Source organism: Salvia hispanica, chromosome 5 (assembly GCF_023119035.1).
Source record: "Salvia hispanica cultivar TCC Black 2014 chromosome 5, UniMelb_Shisp_WGS_1.0, whole genome shotgun sequence".
Taxonomy (NCBI): domain Eukaryota; kingdom Viridiplantae; phylum Streptophyta; class Magnoliopsida; order Lamiales; family Lamiaceae; genus Salvia; species Salvia hispanica.
Genome location: NC_062969.1, coordinates 32492625 through 32515295, shown reverse-complemented (window position 1 = coordinate 32515295; position 22671 = coordinate 32492625). Strand labels below are relative to the sequence as shown.

Below are 22671 nucleotides of genomic sequence, written 5' to 3'. Positions count from 1 at the left end.
GTTGCTCATTTCCAGGTTGTGTTTCTCCCTCCTTTCCTTCCACAGTAGGCTTCTCGTTTAGAAAGAACGGATCCTCCATCTGAGGCAGAGGCCTCTTGAGTTCTTCCGCTGAGATGGTGTCGCTCAGCACCCTTTCCTTACTAGATTCCCCAATAGGGTTACTGGATTGAGGTCCATTATAGGTTGTTCCGGACCGCAGTGTAATCTTACTCACATTGCCTTTTTAGAGGCATGTAATTTGTAGATGGGAGTTTCCACTGAGTTGCCTTTCATTTCGCCCACCGAGTTAGCGAAACTGGGCCAACTGCCTGTTAATCATATCCATATTTGCCCTATACTCCTTCTTGACCACTTTGCATTCCCTGCATTGTTTCGTTCTTTGGATCAAGCATGATCATTTTTAATGCTTTGCTGCGAGGCAAGCATCTCTCCCATCATGTCCTCCATGGACCTCCTCGACTTGTTTGGGTGATGGAATTGTTTCGAGCCTTGGTGTTGGTTATACTTTTGGGGTGGTGGGTTTGACTGGTAGCCCGAGAAATTTTGTTGGTTTTGGTTACGTGGGTGCGATTATACTTGGGCGGGGGTCGTGCTTGGTCCGTGGTTGTTCCTAAGTACCTTGATTTTGGTTTTGGTTGTAGGTTTGTTATGTTGAGGCCACTGCAGGTTAAATTGGTTACTGGTTTTGGTTTGGTTGTTTTCGGCTGATGGGGTGGCACATAGGCGGGGTTCGGGTTACGGGTTTTGAGGGTTTTGGTTCGAGGATGCTTTGATTTCTTCCTACCCGGTTAGGCTGGTAGTCAGGGTTTGTTGGACCACGGTTGGAATTTTGGTTCGGGTGGGGGTTGGGTTGATTTGGAGCCTGATTTTGGTTCTGATTCGATTTCCATTTCCCCATCGGAAATTTTGGTGGTCCCTCCACGATGCATCCCTCTGCCTACCCGGAATTCAATTGCCGTTGGAATTGTAGTATCCTGCGGCATTTGCTTGCTCCACATCTGGCGAGTTGTCCGGCTGATCATATGGTAGTTCTGGGGCCTCTTTGCCTCCAGTCGGAGAAGGTGGTGGAGTGTTCTGCTTGATTGCAGTCAGCAATTCCTTCTTCAATTCCTCCATCTTCAAATCCATCCGCTCCTCCTGGTCAGTAGCCGAAGCACTTGCTACCCTTTCTCTGTTGTACCCATCCCTTGCATTGTCGTACGTCTTCTTCGCATTTAACAGCTTGCGTAACACCTTTTTGGCTTCACTGACTCTCAACTGGGTGAAATCGCCTCCGGATGATGAATTCGCCAGATCCTTGGTTTCCTTGTTCATCCCCTCATAGAAAGTGTGGTGCACCTCTATCTCCTTCATGCGATGGTTGGGGCATGACTCCAGAAGACTCATGTACTTCTCCCAGTACTCGCTCAGGGTTTCATCATATTCTTGCCTTATGCACGATATTTTCCTCTTCAATGCACTTGGCTAGGAAAACTGACTTGAAATCGGTACATGATAGAGTCGGCTGGCAGGCGCATGAACCAAGTGTTGGCCTCTCCCTTTAGGACAAAAGGTAGGGCCTTCAGTCTGTAGTCGTCCTCGCTTGCTCCTGCTGGCCGCCTCTGCGCCTTACAAATTTTGCAGAACTCATTTAAGAATTCGTATGGTCCCTCGTAACTCTTCCCACAGTACGTCGGTAGGATTGCAATCACGTGGGGTTTCACATCACAGGCCTGGCCTGGGGTGACCACTATGGCTTGTGGGGGATCTCCGTCGGCGTGTGTGGTAAGTGTTGCGAGCTCGGGATCGTCCTCACCTTGGTCAGCCATTCTCACTAGTGTTCTTACTGGTTGGGGTGAGAGTTCCGGGAGTTGGTACTCTAGATCTTCTTTCTCCTCGTCGCTGCTCGAGCCTAGGTCGGACAGTGCTGTCGACAGGCCAGTAACGAGTGGTAACGAGTATTGTTCCTCGGGGAAGTATCCTTGGTCTCCACTGGCCAGGAGCCGAGCCACTTCTCATAAACTGAAAACAAAAAGAAAAGGAAAATTATAAACAGTATGTACACCAAAAAGATCACACACAATAACAGGTATGAACGCCATCCATCCCCGGCAACGGCGCCATTTTGAAAGTGCCTTCTGGTCTGGTCTTTATATTCGGTTTTCGTATGTAATTTGGAGTGTATCCAACTGATCAGGAAGAGATTCCCGACCCAGCTGAGTCGTTGGTACGACAACCGGGACCTGGCTTCAAACAAGTTTCCTCAACCCACTTCTACTGATTAGTATAGTGGAGGTAAGGGTCGAATCCCACAAGGATGGACACGTTTAGATAACTGCGGTGACTTTCATGGGTGTTTTTTTTTTTGGTTAGCTACCACGCTTGGGTTGAGATTTTACCTAGGCAAGAAATAAAGGTGGTACTCTTCTGACTAGTAGGCGTGAAAATAACAGGCATGTGATGGTGTTCGTGAAAATAGGGGACAAGGTGTCTCAAAGGCATATGAAAAGTAGACAGTTACTAAAAGAGGAAATCTAGACAACAAGGTATATCTGGTGGCTGGGTGGCTCTCTGACAGTGTCTGGACAGTACAACTGAAAAGTAGGGAACAAAAGCAAAAGTAACTTAAAAGTAAAGTGGTTCAAACTAAAGTTGATTTTGACGTTTTCTTCTTCACCAAGCATTAACAAAAATCAGATGAACTCAAACACCATAACTAAACTCAGATTCATAACCTCAAACTCAAGATCCATTGATTAAAATGCTCAAACTTAAAATAAACGGTGAAACTGCAATTTTACTTCTACTGACTAACATGCAAGACGGTGATTATAATACAACACGAAGACTCAAGCACGAAGATTAGACTAGAACATAACTACAACTTCAGATCGACAACTCCAGATAAGAAAACACTTAGAAATTAAAAGCAAGATCTAACTTTCCTAAGCAGAATTAAGCAAACTCGAACCAAAGCGACATACGAAATAGAAACTTCATAATTAAAACGTTGGAACTTCACAAAGTACTTCAAAAGGCAACAGCGATGAGTGTTTGCAACAAAACCAACGACGAAAACCAGTAAAGATTAAACAAGAAAGCAAAATAACGATTGTTTGGCCACTCCGGGCGATGATACTGCTATACTACTACGGCAAACTGGCTGGAACGGTGGATCGATGACTTCTCCGGCAGACTCTTGGACGTCAAGTGACCATAGGCTGTGGCGAGGAACGAGAGGTTGGACAATGCTGAAGGACTGATCTTCTAGAGAGAATTCTACTAAGTGTGTTTGAGAACCGAGAACCAAAGGCCGAACTGTTTCTCTCTCTCCAAGTGGCTTCTTTTATAGGGAGGCTTGCCCTTGCTTTTAGGGTAGACTTCCTTCAAGTTTTGACTTTTATGCCCTTGTTAATGATCATCCCAGCTATCCTTCTTCTCCATCTCGAGCCTTTTCTCTGGCATGCATCCTGGTCAGTATTGCACCCTTCTAGCGCCCTTTTCACTTGCGTCACCTGAATCGTCTCCTACTGACTGGGATCCTTTAATCCTGCACACTTGAGCAACTGTTTTGCAGATAATACATACATTTCACGACATTCTGACCAGTAACCAAGGCTTAGAATACGACTTATCATACGGCCAAGCTTCGAACAGTGAAGTCTCGGGAAATTCAGAAACATAAACTGAAAGCAGGAAATAGATTATATCTTCGCCTCCCGTGGAGATGGTGTTACACAACTCCGATGAATTTTCTGACCGTGAACCCTCCAAACTAATTTCCCCCAATGTGTGTGTAGAGTGAGAAAGCTAAGCTAAGATCTAAACGTGATGAATCATCTTCATGTAGGTCGCGTGCTCTTATTTATAAGGGACGGAGCTTCTAGATTCTTCCTTGTGCTTCCCATTCTGCCCTTGTCCAGAATGCTCCTCCGTCTAGTGAATTTCTTCCATTTTCTGCTCGCTTCCTCTGTCAGCTCCCTTCTCCAGACGATTTCTTCTTCTTCCTGGATCTGGCCTTTTCTCTACACACCTGGCTTACAAAACCTCATCAGACCCGAGAAATTATAGAATTTAACCCCATAACCAATGCATGAAATTAGCCTTATCACAGTACGATATGAGCTACTATTTGACTGATGGGATATACCCTTGGCCCGTATTTGTGAAGATGATGTCGATCCAAAGAAAATTTAGTTTGCCCAACGACAAGAGGCTGCGCGCAAGGATGTGGAGCGGACATTTGGTGTGCTCTAGTCGCGATGGGCTGCGCTGAAGGGTCCAACACGCCTGTGGTATGCTGACTGCATTGCTGATATCATGTACGCATGTATTATCATGCATAACTTGATAGTCGAAAATGAAGGTGCAGAACTCACTTATTGGTCCAATGAAGATGGTGCCGGACCAAGCCACGGTATGGCCACCGCCTCTGTACGAATGGGGATACCCAAAGCGACGCCGAAAGGGTCCAAGCATTTGCTGATATGCGCCAACAAGAAGTCCATATTCGACTACAGCATGATATAATTGAAGAGTTATGGGCACGCATGATTACACGTTGATATCGTTTGTAATTTGTTTGAATGGTTGTTTAATTTAATTTTATTTTTATTGTAGTAGACCTTTTTATAAATGTACTATGTTTATTATTTTTATGTATGGAATTTATGTTTGCACTTTCTCCGTAATTTGTATTGTATTTGTCAATTTATTTGCTAGCCTAGGGCGTTGACTAAGCTATTGCTAAGTAGTTATTTGGTTAAACTATTACTAGACTGTAGGAAGGACATGATGATGTGGCAGGAAGAGTTGCTAGGCTATTCTTATTCTAGATGTTCTTAAGCCCACGTTATACAGTTATCAACCCGATTTACAAGTTTTAATTTGTTTTAATTTAATTATATGTCTTTTCCACGAACATGATCTGTATAATTTTTGTTTTGTGCTAATTATGCTCTTCTATCTCTCTCATCTCCTTTCTCTAGATTTCGATCTCTGCATTCAATTGACCTCAACACGCAGTATTCATTCTCCGCAATGCCGGCGGATCAAAGCGACCTCACAACCGAACAGGTACGCCACATTTTTGCTGGCACACAAAATTGATTTGAAGCGAGAGTTTCGAGTGATTTTTTGCGTTGTCCGAATGATTGGTTTGTTGATTTGGATGGTTTTGTTGGTAGGATTTTGAAATTTGGTTGGTCAGCTAATATATACTGAGATGAGATTTCTGTTTGTTTTATTACGAAGGTTTTGAGCAGGGATATTCCATGGGAGACTTACATGACTACTAAGCTTATATCAAGCACTGGACTTCAGCTTCTACGGCGTTACGATAAGAAACCTGAGAATTACAAGGCTCAATTGCTTGATGATGTATTGCTGCCTCATTATGATTATTGTTACTTCTCATCGTATGCTTAATTTTAAAACTTATGCAGCTTCACTAGATTCTGTGATTTCCTTGTTTATTCGATTCTATTTTGTATCGATTTATTCTGCTGATACCTTAGAACCACTAGCTTGTTTGCTGTGTTTCGAAAATTTATAAGTCCGTTGATGTTTAGTTTCAGTAATTTGTAGCAGTTTGATGTTTTATTGCATTCAGATTCAGATAGATGTCTTACTACTGCTGCAAAATGTTTAATGTTGGATTCTGTTGAAGGATTTGATTAAAATGTCACTTGTTTCAGGATGGTGCGGCTTACGTCAGTGTTTTTGTTAGCATTTTGCGTGACATATTCAAGGAAGAAACTGTAGAGTATGTGTTAGCTCTGTTTGATGAAATGCTTTCAGGTGAGTGACAAAATGCATAGGCTAATGTTTAACCCTCCCTGCCTAACACATGTCATTATAAGTAGCTGATTCTTCTTGTTGTGTTGTTATTGTGCATGGCAGCAAACCCGAAAAGAGCAAGGTTATTTCATGATAAATCACTGGCTGAGGAGGACACTTATGAGCCTTTCCTAAGGTAATGGCCCATAGTTGCTAAACTTTTTGCATTAGACATTGCTATTCATGAAGGATTTTCAGAGGAAGTTTATCACTATGCAACCGACAGTCTTGGCGACTCATGATAAACTTACAAATGATAAAATAAGGGAATATTTGTATATATCAGAGTATCATCTGATACTGAAATTTATGTATCGCTGTATATTATTATATGGTATGGCAGAAACAGTTCACTGAGTACGGTTAATTTTAAAATTCAACAATGGTATGTTGCATGATGTAGTTCTTCCATCTCTGTAGAACAACGATCCCCCATCTAAATATAGATTTTTTTGATTTTGCAAGATTACTCTGGAAAGGCAGCTGGTTTGCTCAGGAGAAAAGCTGTAAGGTACTATCTTTGATAGTCAGGTGCGAAACACTCCATCCCTTGGCATATGGCTGGGTTGTTTTTCTCTTGTATAATCTTCTCTTCCTACCTTTTTTATATTCCAGTGGGAGGTCAAATTCTCAGGGAACGTCCATGTCAAAGAAAGATATCACTACTATAGATGATGTTTTGAAGGGACTGGTAGATTGGTTGTGTGCACAGGTTTGTAGTTCCATGCCTTTTGTCATTTGGTTTCGTCTAGGATAACTAGATAAACTAAGTTCTTGCAAGCTTAGTCTGCTTATGGGACAAAAGTTGCTCCAAGACGGCATGAATAAGAATTTGAAATTTTTTTTGTGCTATGAGATTTCTTGTCAAGGCTTTACAGAGACGAATATAATAACAGTCCTCTCTTCAGTTGCATGATGATAAATGATAAAACACTCCATCAGTAAAACTTTTTATTTATTTAAATCATAATGTATCTAATGGTCTCTAATATTGCCATGTGTGATTTCATTTTTTAATATTTAATACTTCCTCCGTCCCAAGGTAGTTGGGACATTTCTTTTGGGCACATGATTTAAGAAATTGATTTTTAAGAGAGTAAAGTAAGAGAGATGAGGAGAGTAAAGTATGAGAGATGATAAAGTTTATGCCAAAAAAGGAAATGACTCAACTACCTTGGGACAACCTAAAAAGAAATATAACAACTACCTTGGGACGGAGTGAGTACTAAAAAATGATAATTACAACTACCAAATTTAGGGCATATGATCGTGATGTCAATATTATATACTCTTAAAAATATCAACATAGTGACATGGGTATGACACAAAAAATATTGACATTGTACATGCATTATATTGAGATATTATGATTGATATGTTAATATTCAACTAATTATCAAAATATATGAATATTCATGAAAATATTATCATATTTTATCGTCCTAATATATGCAATTAGGATATCGTGAGAATCCTTATAATATTACCTTTAATTTGATATATATTGTGCGGAAAAAATAATTTAAGTCGAGATAGTTATATGAATTCAAAGTTTTGAGATATTTGTATGTCCAAATTGATAGGACATTACATAATTTGATATACACTGCACTTGGGGCATTACATAATTGATATGCGTTTTGATATAAGAATGAGTTTTGATATTAACCCTACCCTATATATTATAGAGTTTAGTTGTCAGGAATATACTGCCATTTTCTTTCTTGCGCTAAAGGAAACATGGAGTCATTGTCAGTATCTATTTAGCAGCAATTATACTTAATACTTTTCTATTTGTGCAGCTTAAGAAACCATCTCATCCTAGCCGTGGCATCCCCACAGCTATTAAATGCCTTGCCACTTTGCTTAAAGAACCTCTAGTGCGATCTTCATTTGTTCAAGCAGATGGAGTGAAGTTTCTCATTCCTCTAGTTATTCCAGCTTCCAGTCAACAATCTATCCAGGTAATCTAAATTCAAAATAACAGTGCAAAACCATCTACTCTGTAAATCCAAATTTAATTGGTTCTATATCTCAACGTATTGCTGTATGCATTTGAAATTGACTTTCCTCTTGTAATTGTAATATTTAATCGTTCATCAATATCTTGATAACTTTGACTTTTGAAACAGCTCTTGTATGAAACCTGCCTTTGTATTTGGCTCCTATCGTTCCATGAGCCTGCAATTGAGTATTTGGCGACTTCTCGGTCCTTGGCACGGTTAATTGATGTTGTTAAAGGGACCACCAAGGAAAAAGTAAGTTCTTTTTTTCTTGTGTGTGACATGAACTCGTTTGAATTTATGATGTCATCCCATTTCTACTGTGGTTGTATCAATGCTTGCTTACACCTTTAATCTTGACATTAGTTTTGTCATCTTAAGTTTACATATTGTTGTGCCCCATCTATAGAAGCTTCTAAAGCCTTGATGTCCTTCTGAGAATATGTCTGTCTCAACTTATGTAGGTTGTGAGGGTAGTCATCCTGACCCTTAAGAATTTGATAAACAAAGCAACATTTGCTGCTGAGATGGTGGACCTGGAAGTTCCACATCTGCTCCAGAATCTAAAAGCGCAGGCATGGAGTGACGAGGTTAGAGGATATATTTACAGGATCCCTTATACTCAGGAAGATCAAGATCTAAATAGTGATACATATTTATTTGCACAATGTAATTTTGTTCCGAGTCGATAACTCCAAGGATATGACTTATGCGCTATAACAGATCATTTTATAATAAGATCATATTTGAATTGTTCCTTTCATTTTAATGATGCGCGCCTAATTTGAGACTTATCTACTGCACAGCAGTAAGCATATTTAATCTGATTATGTGCTTTGTGGTAAGGTCTTGTTGGGCTTCTTTCAGTCCCTAGTGCATTTAGTCTGATTCTCCTTTCTGGTTGAATGAGTTCCCCCAATCTCATTATGGGTTATTATATATTTGTAGGATCTACTAGAGGCTATGAATCAGCTGGAAGAAGGACTGAGAGCTAACATCAAGAAGCTAAGTTCTTATGATAAATATTACCAGGAAGTTATCCTCGGACGTCTTGATTGGGCTCCTATGCATAAAGATCCTATTTTCTGGAAGGAGAATATTACACACTTTGAAGAACATGATTTCAAGGTTAGTCCATTTTTATTGCTGCCACTGGAGCACTCTTAACTGAAAAGAGAAAATGACATGTTATCGCTTAGTGTCTGGGTTGGATGTGTGTGTGAAATATAGTTCTTTGTCACAATGAAAACTGTAAAGGTTTTCCAATAGATGGAACTGTCCATCTCATGAAAAGTATGATAAACATTTTTCTGCAGGTACTTAGGATCCTTTTGACAATCTTGGACACATCATCTGATCATAGAACACTCGCTGTTGCTTGTTACGATCTGTCTCAGTTCATTCAGTACCATCCTGCTGGGCGTATCATTGTGACAGACCTGAAAGCAAAGGATCGTGTGATGAAGCTGATGAACCACGAGAGCACAGAGGTTACCAAGAATGCCCTACTCTGCATCCAAAGGCTATTTCTAGGTGCCAAATATGCAAGCTTTTTGCAGGCCTAAATAATGTTAATAGTCTGTTTTTGTGTTATGAACAATAGACGTTTCAGCTTTGTGTATCATTTATTTATTTGTGCTGCTGCTGAACATGTGGACAATTTCTTGTATTTTCTCACACATCCACCCAATAAATTAGACACTGTATTTGTCAAAATACTGTTGGTTTCGTCAACAAAATGATAACTGAATTTTACATTATTTTTTCGTTTTGTTCAAAGTGTAAGGTGAAATGCCTCCGGTAGTTTTGTACCAGTAAAATACGGAGGAATCAAGTGTTTAATAGTTTAGCATTATAAATATAATAACCACAAAAAACAAGTTACTACTAGTACTCCCTCTATCCTAAAATAGATGTCAGCACATTTTCCTTTTTAGTTTGTCCTACAAAAGATATCACATTTGGTTTTTTGAAATAAGCTCTCTCACATTAATATGAATATACTATTTTCTTTCTTCTCCTAACACACTAAACAACGTCTCCTAAAATTTCATATCATTTCTCAAGTATGTGGCGCCTCATGTAGTCTGGGGAGAGAAGGACAACGGAAATGGAAACTTTTTTTACAAAATAATTTCATAGATGGAAATTTTCGAATTTTGAGTTTGGATCATTTGTAGGCACATTGTCATCTACGACAGTTATTCAAAGTGTGGTTAGTTCTCCAAGTTTACTATTCGGCTATTAATATTATGACTTCGATATTTTTTCACAATTGTTTCACGATCAAAAAATATTGATGATGCGCGGATATGTTCTAGTGTCATTACTTCAAGTCAAATTTTCTTGGGGTTTTGAACTCACTTGATATGACAACTTTGACATTGTTCATAAATTCGAGAAATCGTTGTTGATATTGGTCGTTGTTAAAATAAATATTTTTCTTCTGTAGTCGTTTTCTTTATTCTTTTCTTACAACTCTCCTCCAATCCGCCACCCCCATATTTTTCTCCCTCTCTTTACAATTGTCTTTGCCCCTCCTAGCTACATCGTTGTGCATCTCCACCAACACCAACACCAATATCAATGACGACCAAGTCTAGTCATAAAATGGTTGAAATAATCTCTTTCGAAGAATAAAAGTCATGAATTTCAATTTTAATTATAAATAATTGAGTTGTTTATTCAAGTAAATTCTTATGGTTATTTCAAGCAACTTCGCATCAAATAGAGTGTTTGTAAGTTTTGTTCACATAATTTCTCCCAATTTTGTTCTTATGGGAAAATTGCTAAAAAAATGTTAAGGTCGAGATATTATATAGATTCCACGATATAACAATGTTTGAAGGCTGATGCATTTTGGCAGCTATGATATATATAAGTATCTCATATGATATTTAATAAAAAGGGCCAATCATCTTATACAAAGAGATTTATTCCACCAATACAATACATATTTCACTATCTTTCAAACTATATTGGAAAATATATCTATAAGATATAGCCGTGAGCGACCACACTTAAGGTTTACTTGAGAAAAAAAGCAAAATAGAGTACATGTATATATACTTGTTTATTTTTTGAGTTAGAATCTAGTTGGTCTTCTTCCTCCGGTACCACTTTCTCTTTGACAGTTATAATAAACGACAGCTACTGGTGAACCAAGGTTGTAGAGCTCTGCAAAGTCTCTAGTGTTGAAGTTTTGGCGCCACCCAGGCGCATATACTGTCTGGCGACCCAATTGGCGGAACAATACGAACACATAGCGATGGATACCTATCGATGGTTGGGGACTCTCATAGCGCACTATCTCTTGTCCTGCATCATATCAGTCAAAACTATGAAAAAACGTTTTAGCACTATTCAGCTTTGTATACATAACACATAACTCACTCGATTATTTAGCACTATTTAGACTTGAACACACAAACTTTCAGTCCACATGCTATCTATGTCTCTTTTTTTACTTAATACCGCTATTTACCGGTTGGTTCAAATCCTAAACTTATATTTCATCAGTCAACTAATGCATGATGACATGCATATTTATCTATATATAACCAAAAATAACTTCGAAATGCATATTCTTATCGCCAGGGACAGAGCCAGAAAATTGTAGTAGGAGGGGCAAAAATATTAATATATAAATATAAAAATATAATAATAAGAGAAAAAATTTGGGTGTTGGGAGAGGGCCTCTGACATTGCGGCTGTATTCAAAAGGAACACAAATATTTTGTAGTTATTTTTTTAAAAAAATTTCTAGGGCTTATATTTATAGTGCTTATATTTTCATTTGGGCCTTAGGTCTTCCCTATTTTCTAGTGCAAGCGGTGTTTTCCGTAGGTGAGGGGCAAGTAAATCTTTATTTTATTAAAAGAAGGGGGGCAAATTATGCGAATATGTGAGTATTAGATTATTTTAATGTATATGTGTGTGTATATATTGGAGATTGAGGTGGGGCATTTACCCCATCTAAACATACATTAGATCCGTCCCTGCTTATCGCTTTATTTATTTATCTTTTCTACCAAACATGCATTAATGTTGAAAATTATTAGTATGCCCCGGATGGCATGCAAAATAAAATGGGTTGCAAAGTTGATAATGAAACATTAAATGAATATTTTGACATATTTATTTCAAAACTGAATTAGATAATTCACCAAATGTTGCTCCAGTAGTTCCTGGAATATCAGTCACCAACCTATATTAATTAAAGGAAAAAGTTAGAAGTATTAGCTATGATTTCATTCCTACGAGAAATGAAATGAAATAGAAGATGCAATTACTGAGAAACAATTGATTAAAAGAGTTAGTTAGTTAGTTAGTATTACCAGTGCAAGTACTCCCTCAGATTGGGATCACTAGGGCTTGGAGCATCAGGGTCCACCATCACCTAAAAACAAATAAAAAAAACACTATTCATTATGCTAAGAAGAGGATGAGAGTGTATAGTATGTGTGAAATTGGGCGAGATGTAATTAAATGCAAACTCTATATATACCAGAGTGAAAAAAGTGCGAAGATCATCCCCTCCAACTACAACCCTAGGCTGATTCACGATTTGAGATGGCCTAAATTCACACCCATTGGAGACTTCTCTATTCCCATAAAACACTCTCAAACCAATGGATCTTGTGAAAGGATCCAACACATCGCCTATCACTCTACCTACAACCAAAGGGTCTCTATCTCTTGGCATTTTTATTTTTTTCAAATCAATTTTAATACATGCAATAGTTAGTAACCCAACTATTTATAGTTATCCATCTTCGTCCACCACCACCACTATTTTTATTCCTCGTATTTGGAATTATAGGTCATTCAAAGTTGGCATTCATTCCTCTTTACCTTCACTTTTCGAATATCTCTACTTGACCATGACCTTTTTAATTTCACCATCACGTTCTGTCTACCATATTTCTACCCTTTTACATTCTAGTATTATTTGATAATTTAATTAAATAAATCTTATTTTAATTAATTAATTGAATAAACGAATTAGTAGTATAGCTTTATATATTATTTCTAAACACGCATACATCGAGATTCAATTCATATTTACATAAATTATGTAGTAGTATTTGCCACTACTATAATTATTTAGTATAACCATATAGCCCTGAAAATTTAATCCGCGGGTTTTGGGTATTCCCGACCCAGTCCCAATACCCGACGGGTTTTGGGTACCCGAAATCTGAAATTATGGGTTCGGGTACGGGTTTGGATAGTTAATGTTAGGATTTTTCAGGTTTAGGGTACCCGAAACCCGTATTAGGGTACCCGACTAATATCCGATTAAACCCGATTAATTATGTATTTGTGATAAATATTTTTATTTAGTATATGGCCTATAGCTCGTAGGGTAAATCTAGGATAACTTTATTTAATCACATGTAGATTTATAAATTTTTCATGTGCCTCATTTTTTCAAGTTTCTATTTGTCTAATGTCTATTTTATACTATAATATAGAATTATAGTCAATAAATAGTACTCCATCCGTCCCATAGTAGACGGTACACTTGGAGAATGACACAATATTTTAGGAGATGTTGTTTTGTGTGTTATGTAGAAAGAGAAAATAGTATATTTATATTAATGTGAGAGATAGCTTTTTCCAAAAAAGTAAATATGACATTTTTTTGGGACAAACTAAAAAGAAAGTGTGACATCTATTATGAGACGAATGGAGTATAAGTATTGTGTTATTTTTAATAATTTATATTCTCATCACAATTTAATTTATGTAAAAGAATAAATTTTAAATATAATAATTCCGGGTTTATGAGTAAACGATTGGTTGGGTTCGGGTACCCGCATCGGGTATTAGTATAAGTATTGTGTTATTTTTAATAATTTCTATTCTCATCACAATTTAATTTATATAAAAGAATAAATTTTAAATATAATAATTCCGGGTTTATGGGTACCCGATTGGTTGGGTTCGGGTACCCGCATCGGGTATTAGGGTACCCGAATTCACATACGGATTGAGTATTGGGTATGACATTTTTGAGATTTTGGGTTCGGATACCCGAATTTTCGGGTTTAGATACCCACGGGTACCCGAATTTACACCCCCTATAACCATAGTAGGCCACGTTCAATCAAAGAAATAAATAAAGAATAAAAAATGACACTTTTTACAACTATCCAAAACTGCTTTATTCCAGTTGGCATAATCTTATCGTGCTTTTAGATATGGAGACAAGGGCTCTCTAACAATAACATTGGATGCTGTGCAATATTTTAAAAAGTAAACGAATCGGCCAAGCTAATGATTTAGGCCGATTTGTCCATTAAATTACAACTATTGAAAGATTCTATTTTCGTTTGTAGTAGTATTTAAGGGTTGATCTCATAGAAGGAGTGATCAGTTATTTAGTTGGATATAAAGTGAATAAATGAAGACTAAGGTTTAACAAAAGTACTAGATATACTTACAGAGTTATAGAACTAAAGCTTGTTGAACACATAGCAAATAGTCCCTATTAATTAAACTATTTTTCCTACATAGAGTAATTAATGCTAGACTAATGATCTGGTGCTATCGTAGTTGCACTGGAGTGTCCTAACTTGGGGTAGAATGGACGTTGTGTTCCCACTCCCCACGTACATGTTTAAAGAAATTTACAAGTTCCTTTTTAAAAATTCCTTCCAACATGCTATTGATTAATACTCCTTCTGTTACATAGTAGTGGACACATTTCTTTCCGGCACAGAGATTAAAAAAAGGTGCGTAACGTATTAAATAAAAAAATAATAAAGTATGAGAGAGAAAAACGTAAAGAGAAGAACGTAAGAGAGAGGGAAAAGTAAATAGGAAGAAATGTGTTGACTTTTTACTAAAAAGAGAAATGACTCCACTACTATGGAACGTATCAAAATGACAAAATGACTCTATTACTAAACGGAGGGAGTATAAGGCATGTTGGGATATCGAACCCATAGTGAACGGTGACTCTAGCCTATAAGGATTGATAGCGCGAGGTGGTTGGTTGGCTGTGCAGACACGCTTCATCTTTTGGATTTGGTTTCTGACTAACTAATCTAGGCAGAAACTTAATGGAAAGGTAAAGAACTTGGGCAACTAAATTAACTAGGCACGTAAACAAGAAGTTGCTAAGAAAGCAATAACACTTCAGCATTTAAAGAAAGCGGTAAACTAATCTAGGAAAGCAAGTTAAAGTTGGGCAGGTACATGTTGTTGATGGGAATCAATAATGTGCTGCGGCACTTTGATATTTGAAGAGAATATAGATATAGATATATTTCACTAAATAATGAATATGATATTTTATTGAATGAATCCTTTTTTTTTTTTTTTGAATGAAATGGTGGAGATTACAATGGTATTTATAGATACATACATGACTATTTACTAAGGGACATGACTCGATACTAAAGGGACATGACTTTTCATCTAGGTATATGACTCTATACTAAGGTACATGATTCTACAACAATGTACATGACTCTTCATCTAGGAATATGACTCTTCAAGAAGGTCTCTTCATTGAGGTTCATTACTGCAAAAATTACATTTTCAACATATGTGAGTGGACATGCGAAACAGTGTGCGGCGGTGACAAAGAGTAGACATGTATTCACATATAGTTGCAGACATCGAAAGAAACAAAGGAACATTTTTTAAACTAATCTAATCCTAGACAGAAGGGATGAAAAGCTTGCACTATACCATGAGATGCGAAAGGAGTAAAAGGCGAAAAGAGAGGTACTAAGGCTCCACATCCGGAAAATAGGGGGAGGCGGCAGATTGTGCCATCCTTCATGCATATTTTAAGGAAACCCTAATTAACACATAAGAAAACATGAAAAAATACTTTAAAAGATCTAAACATCTAATTTAACTAAAAACAAAGAACAACAATGCAAGATCACGTCTCTTAAGCTATGAAGCTTGAAGAAACGAAGATCTAAATAAAGAGTTAGGCACCAAATGGTGGCCAACACGACTAAATAGATGCAGTTTACGCTAATCTAACCTATCTAAAGCATGCAAAACATAAATTAACTAACCATTCATTGAGAAAACTTGAAGTAAATGCTAAACAAAGTTATCTACCAAACCTTTGAGCATTTAAAACTAAAAACGGAAATCATGCGCAAGCATTTAAGATCTCTAACTAGAAAGCATCATAACTCATGAAAAATTATAGAAACGCGTAGATTGAGCAAAAATTGTAATAGTTGAATGGAAAGCTTGTAAACTAGAAAGCTGGAGAACGAGCGCTTGAAATCGTAAAGAAAGCTTGTAGAGTGATCTAGAACGCAAGTACTCTCTCTGTACAAAAAGAATATGCATTTCGGGTTCGACACAGATTTTAATGCAAAATTGGTAAAATAAGAGAGAGGTAGAGAGAAAAAATAATTAAAATATTGTTAGTGGAGAATGGGTCCCACCTCATTAGAGAGAAAAGAGTTACCGAAATTAGAAACTGCATATTCTTGTGGGACGGACTAAAAAGGAAAGAGTGCATATTCTTGTGGGACGGATGGAGAAAGAAACCTTTAAACATTCAAAGTTTGAAAGCATGTAAACTAAGCTAACTAAATTTAACTAAGGATAGAATCTAAAGTCTTTTTTTTCTAAGAGCACAAGTGGCTCTTTTGTAGTTTTCAGCCAAGAGGTAAGGATCCCGGATCACGGGTGTCACAAATTCCATAGAGAGCTCAATCTTCAAGAAGTCCACCCTTTTAGTTTGCAATTGGAACCGTTTGCCAGATTGAGTTCTTGTTCCAAGTTGGCTAACTTTCTTAGCTTGAGCACCTGGAACCACTTGATCATCCTTCTTCATCGTGCAAAACCCTTCAATCTTCTTCTCTAGTTCGGATTGTTTTCTCTACGAGGCACCTTAACATATCCTTCTCTAGTGGAAAAGTGACCTAGAATTTGTGACACAATTCATCCTATCAACTAACTTCCCAAAGCCGACAAATCTTGTGGTTAGCTGAACACTTTACACAACATATTCTTATCAAACTAAACTTCACAAAAGCGGAGCATGTATTAACTCAACTTCGAAGACTCTTTCACACCTATTTCATTTATATATTTCATTCTAAACAAGATAAAATTCACAAGTTGCCCATCTATATTATCATCCAATTTCTAAGTTAAGGGACATATACTAAAATCAACACAAATGATTAAATACGATACCTCCTTCCGGGCGGGGCTTTCGCTTACTTTTCTCATGGAGATCGAGGACCCAATACAACCTCTCGGCCAGGTCTTCTTGATCAATTCTGTACGTCCGCGTGTCATGTCGTGACGACTCTTTCTAGACGGGATCTAGAGCTTCCAGAGCGTCCATCAACTAGATCTGAAAATCTTACAACAAGAAAGGTCGTAAGAGAAGCAAGAACACCTTCCGACCAGGCCTGGATGGTCGATCTTCTTATCCCTTCTTTTTTTCCTTCTTCTTTTCTTCTCCCTCCTTGCTCTCTATTTTCGTGTCTATCAACCCCTCCAAAACTATCTTAGAAAGTTGATTTAAAACATGGTCACGCAAACTGGTCAATCTAAGTAAGTCGATGAGTTCGATAGGGTGCCCAATTCAGCGACTTATGGACAAACTGGTCAATCTAGTCGCTGAGTTTTGACAGGTTTCTAGCTCATCGACTTATTAAGATGCTTATTGACATGCGAATGCTTTTCACATTCTAGCTTTGTTTTCACCCCAGTGCTCGACATCATTCGAGCTCCGTTTACACATGTTTCACACCTGCAATAAAGAGAATGAACTTATGTAAGTCCAAAAACATATAGAACCATTCAAAACTACGGGGTCAAAAATTGTATATTAAATTCACATACACAATGATGACATAATTTTCCTTGGCCATGAAAGCAGCAGCGCGGATCCAGGAATTTCGTATTGGGGGTGCGATTAATAATTATATCAACTTGAAAATTTAAAATTCATCAATCTTTTTCTTTTGTAATTTCAATTTTTTTCCAAAAAAAAGTCACTTCATTATATATAAATATAGATTATTTTTAGTGTTAAAGAAATGTTGGTAACTGAAATGGAGATTCTTAGTTATGTAGATAATAGAGGATTTATTTTTGCTTAGAAGAAGTTGTATAACTATTAAAAAAAATACAAAATGCATCATAGTTTCTATATAATCTTAAATATAAGCATAATTAGAACCACAGAGATTATATGCAATCATAATTTATTGTTTATACAAATGAGAAAATATATAATAAATAATAAATTATAGTATTTAATCATACATTGCTTAGAACATACTTCCTCCATCCCATAAAAATATGTGCACTTTACATTTTCGTCCGTCCCATAAAAATATGTGCATTCCATTTTTAGAAATTTATATCAATTTAATAATGTAGGTCTCACTATCCACTAACACTACTTTAACTATCATTATCCCTCTCTCTTACTTTACCATACCATTTCCTCCCTCTCTCTTATTTTATCAATTTTATCTTAATTCTCGTGCCATACTCATTGCACCTATTTTTATGGGACGGAGGGAGTATAATAATAAATATTATTCAATTATACACAACAAAAAAAAACAGTTAATAAATTAAAATAGAGATCCATGACAAGAAAAAAAAAAAAAAAACAAACAAACAAACGTGTTTGGGAGGATTCCAACCAAGATCTGAGCTGTGACATGAGAGTATATATTTTTTTTTAATCAAAAGACCCTCGGTGTGAGATAGGGGTTTAGGCATATCCCCAACCCCCAAATAAGATCAAAATGCATCATTTCAAAACATAATCTAAGCCCAAAGTGACTTGAATCCAAAGATAGAACAAGACAAAGTAAACTGAAAGCCCCACAAATCGGGTACCTCCGTGCTATCAGAACTTTATTTTTTTTTTTTTTTAAACAACTAGCGGTGGAGGGTTCGTGGGTCCCTCGTCCCTATATAGCAGATCAGAAAGAGGTACAATACTTGGCCACGCCCAAAAGTGACGTGACGGGAGCTACAATACAATCATTCCAATCGGCCCTTCACAAGGACAAAATAAAACTACAAAGGCAAAAGATATCTAGGGGACTATCACCACAAGAGTATGGGGGGACAAGCCATGGATGGCTCGACACCTATCTACTCTACGGCGATCACAAAAGCGCAGCCGCCAAATTTCAATCAACGGGGAGTGGAATCCAAGTCGGGATCCTCGTCGCACACACGAATGTTTGGTATTCCCATCTCTTCCATTCGAACATTGGCTTTAAGCAATCTTGGGGCTGTTGAATCAGTGAAGCGAGTGTGTTCATCTATTTCCAAACCCATTTTGGCAAGGAGGTCGGCGGCTGTGTTTTCCTTCCCGATGGGTGAAGGAAATGCGGAAGTTTTCATGTCTCCTATGCAAAGCCAATAGGGCCATGGCTCGCCGTGAATGAGCTGGTCCCCAACTCGATCCCTTGGCTAAGCTGACTGCTTGGGCGGCGTCCGATTCAACCCAAATTAGTTGGGCAAACTCCCTGGCCAAGGCTAATCCATGGTGGATAGCTAATAGTTCAGCCTCCAGCGCAGAATGTGCGTCCAAGGGGGTGGAGAAGGCAGCAAGCATTCTGCCCGAGTGGTCTCGAATAATGCCTCCACCCCCGGCCCTGCCTGTTGTCTCTGAGAAGGCTCCGTCCGTGTTCAGTTTGATCCACGGTTGGTCTGGGCAGTTCCATTTCACCACCATGGCGCGTGGTATTGGGCGCCTTCCTTCAACATGGCTTGGGCTGCACACTCCGAGCTTGACATTCTTCCAATGCTTCGGCTTACAACTTCCATTAGCAATGTTGTTTCGGACAAACATTTGGACTTGCCAGATCACATTGAAAGGCTTGAACTGTGTCTCTTGATGTCGGCTTCTGTTCCGTTCAGCCCAAAGAAACCACATGATGAGGTAGGGCATGGATCGGCTAAGGTGTTTCTTACTTGTTTGCTGGGTTCTTTGGGGCCACACCTCTAGCCTATCTGGGATTGTATCATTGATGCGGAATGATGGAGAAGAACCCTTGAACCAGCGGTCGAACTCTCTCCAAACTCTGGATGCCCCATAGCCTTGGATGAAGAGGTGCTGGAGGGACTCCGTACCCAACCTAAGGGGGCAGAAAAGACACTTAGATGCCAGCTCAATTTTGCGCCATTGGAGCTTGGAGTCGACTGGGATTCGCTTTAAGAGGAGTTTCCACGCAAATATGGCAATGGAAGTGGTGAGACCAGCCTTCCAAATGTCATCAAGGCCTGGAACAATTGGTCTCTGTGTTCAGATGGTGTCCCGTGTCGAGACCATCGAGAAATTGCCATGCCGGGACAAAGTCTAGCTCGGGATATCAGGCTCCCCCGTGATGATTGGGGTGTCTTGGATCTTCTCAATAACGTGTTGTGGGAGCCCAGCCTGATCGTGGAGCTGTTGAAGTTTGGCCTCGTCCCAAGCTCCATTATTAATAAATTCCTAGACAAGTGTCCGAGGGTTACCTCAATCATTGAGGCATAGTTCCCTTAGGGTGGTGTTGGCACACCAGGTGTCGTCCCAAAAGTAAACATGACCCTCTCCGACTAGCCACCGAATGTGCGGTTGCGCATAAGGGCGTGCTCTCAAAAGCCTCCTCCATGTTGGGCTCGCTCGGCCCGTGCCTCCGTGCACGATTGGCGAAGAGGAGGACCCATATTTGATCAACATGTATTTCGCCCAAAGGGAATTTTGCTCCCGAAATCGCCACCATAATTTGATCGTGAAGGCTCGCAAGACCTCTCCGAAATTGCGAATGCCAAGCCCTCCTTCCGCAATAGGGCGGCCGATCTGATCCCAACTAATCCGTGCTATCAGAACTGACCTCAAACTAGGATGAACAAGTGGAAAGACTAAATACCAAGTATTAAATACTATCATAATAACAAGATCAATCCACATCTCTAAGTCGGAAGCGAAAGTTAGGATATCTAAGCTGGTCCATCCTAACAAGTGACTTTAGGTACCGAGACGCAAAGACCGAATCATAGAAGGACAAGGCAGGGGTCTGGGCCCTCCTCCCTGTAAGAAAGTCGGCAACACGATTTCCCTCTCTGTAGATGTTTGAGACTCGGATCTGCTGCAAAAAAATCAAATTGCGAATTTGAGCCATATAATGTTTGAGATCAGCAGAACAAATTGTCCAGATGACATGAGAGTATTCTATAACTAGGCTATTTAGTATTCTGGGGGTTCAATCGTACCCGCATGTACTTAACTGGATCAGCTACTGAATGAAAGCATATATGGTCATAAAAGAATGACAACATCTTTGCGTGCAATGGAAGAACAAAATGAGTGAAAGAAAGAGTAAAGTATGAGTAAGAATAATGTGTTTGCTCCATTAATTATTCATGGAGTAAACAATGATATGATATGTAGGGATGTCAGCGCAATCCACAATCCATGGGCTGGCCCACATAGCCCGCTAAATTTAGAGTTAGTGTTGTAGATTTTCAATCTGATAAAACTACAACTTGTATGGACAGACCCGAAACTCGATGGGTGGCCCGGTGGGTTGGACCTATGTACAACTATTGTCTATTATTTCTTCATTTTTAACAAATAATTTGACATTTCGTTTATTATTTTAATAGCATAAATAATTGTATGAAAATATTTAAGCATATATACATATATATATATATATGTTAGATTTTTATTAATATTATCATATAAATAAATTAAAAAGTTTCATATTAACCATACAAAATATTATATTTTTAAAAAATGCTTAAAATTTCTCAAATTATTTTTAATTTTTATTTTATTCCTACAAATTTTAAATTAGTATTTAATTATGTTTGACTTTAAATATTTGTCTTAAAATTATCACAATTAAATGATTTACATCCCATAAAAATGAATATTCTCATCATTATGTATTGGATTGATCGAATGTTAATTTTATCGGTAGCAACCAAATTATCCCACTGGGCTAGCCCCGAAATCTGAATATTTTGGGTTAGGGTCGAATATTTATAACCCGATAACATCACAAATCGATTAACCGGCACCCGATTAATCCAAAGCCTGAGTAGGGTTGGTCCGAAACTCACTGGACTAACGCGATTGACATCCCTAAACTGATATGCATGTGAATTTTATAAATTAATAACATCATGAAATACTTTATAATAAAAGAACACCTTAAAACTACAAAATTATACTCCATCTGTCCCATAATAGGAGTCACAATTGGTATGGATACAGATTTACGAAATGTAAAAAATAGTGGGTTGAAAAAGTTAGTGGAATATGAAACCCAATTTTTATATTGATTTTATAATAAAATGTGAGAAAAGTTAGTTAGTAAAATGTGAGACCTACTTACTATTTATGGTAAAGGTGAATAAGACTCTTATTGTGAGACGAACTAAAATGACAAATTGTGACTCTTATTATGGGATGGAGGAGTATATTGCTATTTTCACTATAATTATAAGGACTCGTTTGATAAAAAAAGATGGAATATGAGAAGATATGTAAAACAAGATAAAAAATACGGGCTTCATGTCAGGATATGCAAATATATAATTTTATTTTTTTTTTTTATAGAAAAGAAATTATTTAAATTTGTATAGATATTATATAACATGGCTTAACTTGACAAATTGGTGGGTTACATAAACATGATTAAAGTTATAATTTTGGTAAGATTGGATAGGGCACTTGTCTTATATTGGGATTAAGTTAAGCTTAACAATGATATCAAACAATTAGAAATGTCCATATATAATTCTCTATCTTGGTATTACTAACTTATCAAACATGTCCTAAGTGTGCAATAACAATTAACACAATCACTAACAAAAGAAGAAATAG

The 22671-nt window shown here is 37.8% G+C and overlaps 2 protein-coding genes across 2 annotated transcripts; one reads left to right on the top strand and one right to left on the bottom strand.

Annotated features, from left to right (window-relative positions):
* Positions 1–4896: 4896 nt before the first annotated feature.
* LOC125186798 (V-type proton ATPase subunit H-like) lies at positions 4897–9580 on the top strand. The gene is made up of 11 exons (XM_048083239.1): positions 4897–5055; positions 5233–5358; positions 5676–5778; positions 5881–5953; positions 6283–6348; positions 6433–6529; positions 7620–7781; positions 7950–8075; positions 8285–8410; positions 8769–8948; positions 9137–9580. The coding sequence occupies exons 1-11, from the start codon at positions 5020–5022 to the stop codon at positions 9383–9385; spliced, it is 1344 nt and encodes a 447-aa protein (XP_047939196.1). The 5' UTR covers positions 4897–5019; the 3' UTR covers positions 9386–9580.
* Positions 9581–10716: 1136 nt separating this feature from the next.
* On the bottom strand, positions 10717–12565 carry LOC125190800 (protein HEADING DATE 3A-like). The gene is made up of 4 exons (XM_048088203.1): positions 12328–12565; positions 12158–12219; positions 11987–12027; positions 10717–11138 (listed from the first exon to the last, which is right to left on the bottom strand). Exons 1-4 carry the CDS (start codon positions 12523–12525, stop codon positions 10906–10908), a joined length of 534 nt encoding a protein of 177 aa, XP_047944160.1. The 5' UTR covers positions 12526–12565; the 3' UTR covers positions 10717–10905.
* Positions 12566–22671: the final 10106 nt, after the last annotated feature.